The sequence below is a fragment of the Cebus imitator genome, unplaced genomic scaffold (assembly GCF_001604975.1).
Source record: "Cebus imitator isolate Cc_AM_T3 unplaced genomic scaffold, Cebus_imitator-1.0 Scaffold12, whole genome shotgun sequence".
NCBI classification, from domain to species: Eukaryota; Metazoa; Chordata; class Mammalia; order Primates; family Cebidae; genus Cebus; species Cebus imitator.
The window spans coordinates 5552186-5561020 of record NW_016107327.1 but is presented as its reverse complement, the minus strand read 5'-3'; the positions used below and the strand labels follow the sequence as shown (position 1 = coordinate 5561020).

Here is an 8835-nt window from a genome sequence, read left to right as displayed (position 1 = left end):
TGGGGTTTCGCCATGTTGGCCAGGATGGTCTTGGTCTCCTGATCTCATGAACGGCCCACCTTGGCCTCCCAAAGTGCTGGAATTACAGGTATGAGCCACTGCGCCCAACCAGGTGAGTTTCTTTTTAAAGATGAGAAAAGAATGTGGTTTCTTGGATAAAATCTACTGCTGCTTATGATGCTATAAACATTGTTGAAATAACAATAACAAATTCAGAATATTACATAAACTCAGTTGATAAAGCAGTGACAGGGTCTGAGAGGATTGACTCTAGTTTTGAAAAGTTCAACTGTGAGTAAAATGCTATCAAATAGCATTTCATGCTACAGAGAAATCTTTTGTGAAAGGAAGAGTCTATAGATGTGGCAAACTTGATGTTGTCTTATTTTAAGAAATTGCCACAGCCACTTCAACCTTCAGCAGCCACTATCCTGATGAGTCAGCACCATCATCATCAAGACAAGACACCACTAGCAAAAAAATCAGTACTTGCTGGAGGCTTACATGATCATTAGCATTTTTAGCAATAAAATGTTTTTAAATTAAGATATGCTGATTTTTTAGACATAATGGGATTGTATACTTAATAGTCTACAATATAGTATAAACATAACTTTAATATGCACTGGGAAACCAAAACATTCGTGTGACTCAATATTTGCCTTGCTTCTGTGGTCTTGAACCAAACCTGCAATTTTTCCAAGGTGTGACTATATGTGTATTCATAAACATAGAAAGAATATCAATGTGTAGTCAGTTTTTGTCATTTATTCTGGCTTAAAGCAGCTGCTGTGTCTTTTTACCTTAGATGAAAAATTTGCAAAGAATGTAAAGGATGTTATGTAAAGCTTGTCATTTTCTACAACTATAAACAAAAAATTTACCTTTCACTGTAATCTTAGGCCACCAAAATATGAAGAGAAGTGAGTTTGTCAGTAATAATATTAAGCTTTCTCCTTTCTCTATTCCTTCTCACCTGATTTTTGAAGATCTATTAGAAGTGGTTTTTGGTGGGCATGGTGGCAAGTGCCTATAATCCCAGCTACTCAGGAGGCTAAGGCAGGACAATTGCTTGAGCTCAGGAGGCAGAGGTTGCAGTGAGCTGAGATCCCACCACTGCACTCCAGCCTAGGCGACAGAGCTAGACTCTGCTTCAGAAAAAAAAAAAGAAAGAAAGACAGAAGGCTAGGCTCAGTGGCTTACAGCTGTAATACCCACATTTTGGAAGACTGAGGCAGGAGGGTAAGTAAGTCCTTACTTATTAATAATGACATTGAATATAAGTGGACTAAACTCTCCAATCAAAAGATAAAGAATGATTGAATGGTTTTAAAAAAAACACCCAATGATCTGTTGACTATGAGAAACATATTTCACCTATAAAATTCAACCATAGACTGAAAATAAAGAGCTGGAAAAAGATATTTTATGCTAATGGAAACCAGAAAAGAGCCAGAGTCACTATACTTATATTAGACAAAATAGATTTCAATACGAAAACTATAAGAAGGACAAAGAAGGTCACTATATATTGATAAAGGGGTAAGTTCAGCAAGAGAATATAACAATTTTAAATATATATTCACCCAACACTGTAGCACCTGTATATAAAATTTAAATATTATTAGAGCTAAAAAGACAGATAGATTCCAACACAATAATAGCTAGAGGCTTCAACACCCCATTTTCAGCATTGGAAAGATCTTCCAGACAGAAAATCAGCAAAGAAACATCAGACCTAATCTGTACTGTAGAGCAAATGTATCTAATAGATATTTACAGAACATTTCATCCAACAGCTGCAGAATATACATTCTTCTCCCCAGCACATGGATCATTTTCAAGGATGGGCCATACATTAGGTCACAAAGTAAGCCTTACAACATTCAAAAACTTGAAATAATATCAAGTGTTGCCAGGTGCAGTGGCTCACACCTGTAATCCCAGCACTTTGGGAGGCCAAGGCAGGCGAATCACGAGATCAGGAGATTGAGACCATCCTGGTTAACATGGTGAAACCCCGTCTCTACTAAAAATACAAAAATTAGCTGGGCATGGTGGTGTGCACCTGTAGTCCGAGGTACTTGGGAGGCTGAGGCTGGAGAATCCCTTGAACCTGGGAGGCAGAGGTTGCAGTGAGCCAAGATCAGGCCATTGCACTCCAGCCTGAGTGACAGAGTGAGACTCAGTCTAATAAATAAAAATAAATAAATAAATATTAAGCATCTTCGCTGACCACAGTGAAAAAAAAACTAGAAATCAATAACTAGAGGCATTTTGGAAACTATACAAATTCATGGAAATTAAACAATATGCTCCTGAATGATCAGTGGGTCAATGAAGAAATTAAGAAGGAAATTTAAAATGTTCTTGAAACAAATGATAATGAAACACAACATATCAAAACATATGGAATATAGTGAAAGCAGTACTAAGAAGTAAGTTTGTAGCTCTAAATGCCTGCATCAAAAAAGAAAGGACACTAAAAAAAAATGAAAAGGTGTTCCATGTTCATGGATTGGAAGAATCATTGTTTTTAAAATATCTATACTACCCAAAGTAATCTATAGATTCAATGTAATCCCTACCAAAATACAATGATATTCTTCACAGAAATAGAAAAAAAAATCACAAAATGTATATGGAACTACAAAAGACCCATAACAGCCAAAGCTATCCCAAGCAAAAAGAACAAAACTGGAGGAATCATATTGCCTGACTTCAAATTATACTGCAGAGCTATAGTTTTCAAAGCAGCATAATACTAGCATAAAGACAGACACATAGATTAATTAAACAAAATAGAGATACCAGAAACAAATCCACATATCTATAGTGAACTCATTTTTGACAGAGGGGCTAAGAATATACACTGGGAAAAAGTCTCTTCAATAAAGGCTACTGGGAAAACTGGATAGCTCTGTGCAGAAGAATGAAACTAGACTCCTATCTCTCACCATATACAAAAATCAAATAAGAATGGATTAAAGACTTAAGTCTGTGACTTCAATTTATAAAACTACTACAAGAAAACATTGGAGAAAATCCCCAGGACATTGGTCTGCACAAAAAATTCTTTGGTAATACCCTACAAACACAGGCAACCAAAGCAAAAATGGACAAAGAGGATCATATCAAGTTAAAGAGCTTCTGCACAGCAAAGGAAACAATCAACAAAGTGAGGTGACAGTCCACAGAATGGGAGAAAATATTTGCAAATTTACCCTTTTGACAAGGGTTTGGTAACCAGAATGTATAAGGAGCTCCAACAACTCAGTAAGAGAAAATGCAATAATCTGATCAAAAAATAGGCAAAGGATATGAATAGACTTTTCTCTAAAGAAGACGTACAAATGGCAGACAGGCATATGAAAACGTGCTTGTGCTAAGCTCACATTTCTAATCCCAGCACTTTGGGAGGCCAAGGCAGGAGGACTGTTTGAGCCTAAGAGTTTCAGACCAGCCTGGACAACATAATGAGACCTTGTCTCTACAAATATAATCATTAAAAAATTAGCCTGGCAGGCCGGGCGTGGTGGCTCAAGCCTGTAATCCCAGCACTTTGGGAGGCCGAGGCGGGTAGATCACGAGGTCAAGAGATCGAGACCATCCTGGTCAACATGGTGAAACCCCGTCTCTACTAAAAATACAAAAACATTAGCTGGGCATGGTGGCGCGTGCCTGTAATCCCAGCTACTCAGGAGGCTGAGGCAGGAGAATTGCCTGAACCCAGGAGACGGAGGTTGCGGTGAGCCGAGATCGCGCCATTGCACTCCAGCCTGGGTAACAAGAGTGAAACTCCGTCTCAAAAAAAAAAAAAAAAAAAAAAAAAAAAAAAAAAAAAAAAAAAAAAAAAAAAAAAATTAGCCTGGCGTGGTGGCATGCTCCTGTTGTCCCAGCTACTTGGGAAACTGAGCTGGGGGATCACTTGAACCTGGGAGGTCAAGGCTGCAGTGAGCCATGATCATGCCACTGTATTCCATCCTGGGCAGCAGAGCAAGACCCCATCCCCCCAAAAAAACAAAAAACAGAGGTGATCAGCATCATTGATCATCAGAGAAATGGAAATCAAAACTATAATAAAATATCACCTTATGCCAGTTAAAATGGTTTATATCTAATACACAAGCTACAACAAATGCCGGCAAGGATGTGAAGAAAGGGAACCCTCATACACTGTTGGTGGGAATGTAAATTAGTATAACCACCATGGAGAATAGTTTTTTTTGTTGTTGTTGTTGTTTTTGAGACGGAGTTTCGCTCTTGTTACCCAGGCTGGAGTGCAATGGCGCGATCTCGGCTCACCGCAACCTCCGCCTCCTGGGTTCAGGCAATTCTCCTGCCTCAGCCTCCTGAGTAGCTGGGATTACAGGCACGTGCCACCATGCCCAGCTAATGTTTTTTGTATTTTTAGTAGAGACGGGGTTTCACCTTGTTGACCAGGATGGTCTCGATCTCTTGACCTCGTGATCCACCCGCCTCGGCCTCCCAAAGTGCTGGGATTACAGGCTTGAGCCACCGCGCCCGACCACCATGGAGAATAGTTTGAAGATTCACAAAAAACATAAAATAAAATTACCATATGGTCCAGCAATCCCTCTACTGGGTATGTACTCAAAAGAAGGGAAATCGGTGTATTGAAGAGATACCTGCACTCTCATGTTTATTGCAGAACTGTCCACAATAGCCAAGATTTGGAAGCAACCTTAGGGTCCATGAACAGATGAATGGATAAAGACAGTGTGGTACTTATAAACAATGAAGTACTGTTCTGCCACATAAAGAATGAGATCTGGTCATTTGCAATAACATGGATGGAACTGGAGATCATTATGTTAGGTGAAATAAGCCAGGCACAGAAAGACAAACATTGTATGTTCTCACTCATTTGTGGAAGCTAAAAATCAAACAATTGAACCCATGGAGATAGAGAGCAGAAGGACGGTTACCAGAGGCTGGGAAAGCATAGTGGGGGCAGGGGCAGGTGGGGATGGTTAATAGGTACAAAAAAATAGAATAAATAAGACTACTATTTGATAGCACGACAGGGTAACTTTAGTCAGTAACAATTTAATTGTACAATTTTAAGATAACTAAAAGAGTATAATTGGATTGTTTATAACACAAAGGATAAATGCTTGAGGGGATGGATACTCCATTCTCCATGCTGTGGTTATTATGTATCACATGGCTATATCAAAACATCAAATGTACCCCGTAAATATATATACCTACTATATACTCACAAATATTAAAAATAATTTTTTGAAAAGGCTTCTTCAGGCTGGGTGCAGTGGCTCATGCCTGTAATCCCAGCACTTTGTGGGGCTGAGGTGGGCAAATTGGTTGAGCCCAGGAGTTTGAGACCACCCTGGGCAACATGGTGAAACCCTGTCTCTACAAAAAAATACAAAAGTTAGCCGGGCGTGGTGGTGCACACCTCTAGCCCCAGCTATTCTGGTGGCTGAGGGTGTAGGATCACTTGAGCTCTGGAGGCAGAGGTTGCAGTGAGTTGTGATCGTGCCACTGTACTCAGCTCTGGGCGGCAGAGCAAGACCCTATCTCAAAAAGGAAAAATAAAATAAAAAATGCTTTTTCAAAGCAGGAAATTATTTCTTTCCCAAGTAATACCACATCACTTTATTCAGGTTTTAATTGTAATGGTCTATTTATATGTCAGGCTTTTTCCACTAAACTGTGGACTCCTTAATACCAGGTAAAAATTATATTTTTGCACTTTACTTTTAGAGCCCATGGAACTCCCAGTAATTGCTTGATGGGTAAATTCATTTTGTAAAATGTCCAAATAATATATTTTATGTAGATTATTGACAAATACAGATTTTCTGACACATATTTCTATAGGTAAGATGGAAAGAAGTCTGGAGTTGAAATAAGAATCAGAGACCTAATCTTGAATCTTTTAATCTTTGGCCAAATATAATTTAGATTCATGAATCTAAATTTTCTTATATGTAAATTGCTAAAATCCTTTACATCTCTAACATCTTTGAAAATTTAGTTTACCATAAAGTTGATTATTCATTTATCAGTTTAATAGGTACCTCTTTGGTATTAAGATCATTGCATTTAGATTTTTGTATATAAATTTATTAACTTCATTAAAGTTAATAATTGCTGTCTTGGCCAGGCACACTGGCTCAGGCCTGTAACCCCAGTACTTTTGGAGACTGAGGTGGGCAGATCACTTGAGGTCAGTAGTTTGAGACCAGCCTGGCAAACATAGCGAAACCTTGTCTGTACTGAAAATGCAAATGTCTCTACTAAATATACAAAAATTAGCCAGGTGTGGTGGCACATGCCTGTAGTCCCAGCTACTCAGGAGACTGAAGTGGGAGAATAGCTTGAACCCGGCAGGCAGAGGTTGCAATAACATCACTGTCTGGGCGACAGGGTGAAACCCTGTCTGAAAAAAGAAAAAAGAAAAAGAAAATGGCAGCCTGGTGTCGAACTCCTGACCTCAAGTGATCTGCCTGCCTTGGCCTCCCAAAGTACTAGGATTACAGGTGTGAGCCACCGGGCCCGGCCAATAATTGCTGCCTTTTAGCAGAAAGCATGTAACCTTGGATCTACTTGTGAACAGCACAACAGAAAATCAAACTACACTGCAAATTCTTAGAAAAATAAAACCTTTTGGCCGGGCGCAGTGGCTCAAGCCTGTAATCCCAGCACTGTGGGAGGCCGAGGCGGGTGGATCACGAGGTCAAGAGATCGAGACCATCCTGGTCAACATGGTGAAACCCTGTCTTTACTAAAAATACAAAAAATTAGCTGGGCATGGTGGTGCGTGCCTGTAATCCCAGCGACTCAGGAGGCTGGGGCAGGAGAATTGCCTGAACCCAGGAGGCGGAGGTTGCAGTGAGCCGAGATCGCGCCATTGCACTCCAGCCTGGCTAACAAGAGTGAAACTCCGTCTCAAAAAATAAATAAATAAATAAATAAAACCTTTTTTGCTTTCTACTTAGACATAAAGCAGCGTACATCCTCTTTTCCTACCTCATTTGGCTATTCTATAAACTGATCAAATCATTAAACCCTATCAGAGAACCACACAGTAGGGTGCAGTTGGTGGAGTTAAATAATGAATCTTTGCTCATGAATAGAATTAAGCCTTGAATTAAAACGTTTTTGGAGTTACATGGACATATAGGATATATAATGCAATATCACCTCCACCCTGCTTTCTTTTTTAGCACAATGATAGTAGAAATTTCAGAGATCTGGTTTTGTCCATAATTGTTATTGTTCTTAGACCTTTTGAAATGCTTTATTGTATATTTGAAGTTCTAAAATATAGTTACACATAGAAAATATAAATTTATTAAATATTGGATTTCTTCTTATTGTAAATATTTAGATATTATTTGTATAATTGACATTTGATCTTTAAATTTTTTTCCCTGTTCAGATGTTTAGTGCAAAAGAAGTTGAATTACATGTAACTGAAATAGAAAAGGAAAAGGAAGAAGCAGAGAAGAAAAAGTCAAAGAAATCTGTCTAATTCTTAGGATGACCACTGGGAGTTCTTAATGCTTTGTTTTATTGGACTGCCTGAAGGTGTTTAGTGAAGTTTAAGAGGAAACAGTTACTTTGCAGCATTACATGTAGTACTTGTGTGCTGTTTTGAGAATGCCAGATTTGTGGCTGTCTTCATTCTATTAAGTAGAACATAGGTTTATGTAAAGATTTTCTTTGAAAGGGGATTTCAGTAATTGTTGAGAGCAGTCATAATTCCACATAACCTGAGACTCTACTCTATAATTTGTCCAGTGTCTTAATGTATGCAAATATATATATTTTTTAAATTTTATAAAAAATTAATAATTTGGTGATGTTTGAGTATTGGTTGTCAGTTAAGGACATAGCTATTCCAAATAAACTAAATATAATATTGAGTTGCATTTCTCAATGAATGACAAAAGTATCCTTATACTGATGAGTTCTTAAAATTTTGTCAGAGCCTTCTTCATTTTACAATATTTTGTTATTTTTATTTTACCTTTTTCATTTTATGAGTTGCAATATATTATTTTGTTCATGGAACAAATATGAAAGACCTAATTCAAACATGCAATTAAAGCATGGGAAAAGCTTCTAAGGGCATCTTAACAGTATGCTATATGAAAATAGGAAATAATACATGTAATTTTTAGTTTTGATTTTTATTTTATCTCAAGTATGTCTAGTGTGTTCAGTTTTTTACATGTTCCATGAAATAACTTTATGATTGGTATTATGATAGGCTTATTAGGAGGAAGAAGAAAAATATAAAAAGTGATGTCTGTCCACAGGATCCAAATGGACAGATTAAATTAAAGAGGATTTAATCCAAATGGTCCACAAAAGAAATGTGCTTAATGCCTGTAGTGAGTTTATATTTTTGAAAATAAATGCTATTAAGAGGCATGAAAACTAAAGCCAATATACCTTATTATTTTAGAGCTTTGTGTCTTTTTTAATATTCTTTCTGTTGTTTTAATTAATTATTTATTTCAGAGATGGGTTCTTACTATGTTACCCAGGCTGGTCCCAAACTCCTGGCTTCAAGCAGTCCTCCCACCTCCACCACCCAAAGTGCTGAGATTATAGGCTGAGCCACTGCACTTGGTCCTAATGTTCTTTTTTGAAAATGAGGAGAGAGGTTGAGTTTTTGCAGACGAATGAAAATCTAAGGGAAAGGCTGGGTGTGGTGGCTCATGCCTGTAATCCTAGTACTTTGGGAGGCTGAGGTGGATGGATCACTTGAGGCAGGAGTTCGAGACCAGCCTGGCCAACATGGCGAAACCCTGAGTGGGTGGGGTTGGTTTGGGGATG

At 38.1% G+C, this 8835-nt stretch overlaps 1 protein-coding gene across 4 annotated transcripts in view; it reads left to right on the top strand.

The window, feature by feature from the left end:
• Window positions 1-8033, top strand: part of PSMA8 (proteasome 20S subunit alpha 8) — a 55832-nt gene extending 47799 nt beyond the window's left edge. For 2 of the 4 annotated variants that reach the window (XM_037727913.1, XM_037727909.1), the window contains exon 7: window positions 7430-8033. In XM_037727913.1, coding sequence (XP_037583841.1) covers window positions 7430-7522 — 93 coding nt within the window. In that variant the 3' untranslated portion in view covers window positions 7523-8033. The remainder of the gene's footprint in view (window positions 1-7429) is intronic. The other 2 variants (XM_017498272.2, XM_037727912.1) reach the window with 2 other exon arrangements.
• Window positions 8034-8835: the final 802 nt, after the last annotated feature.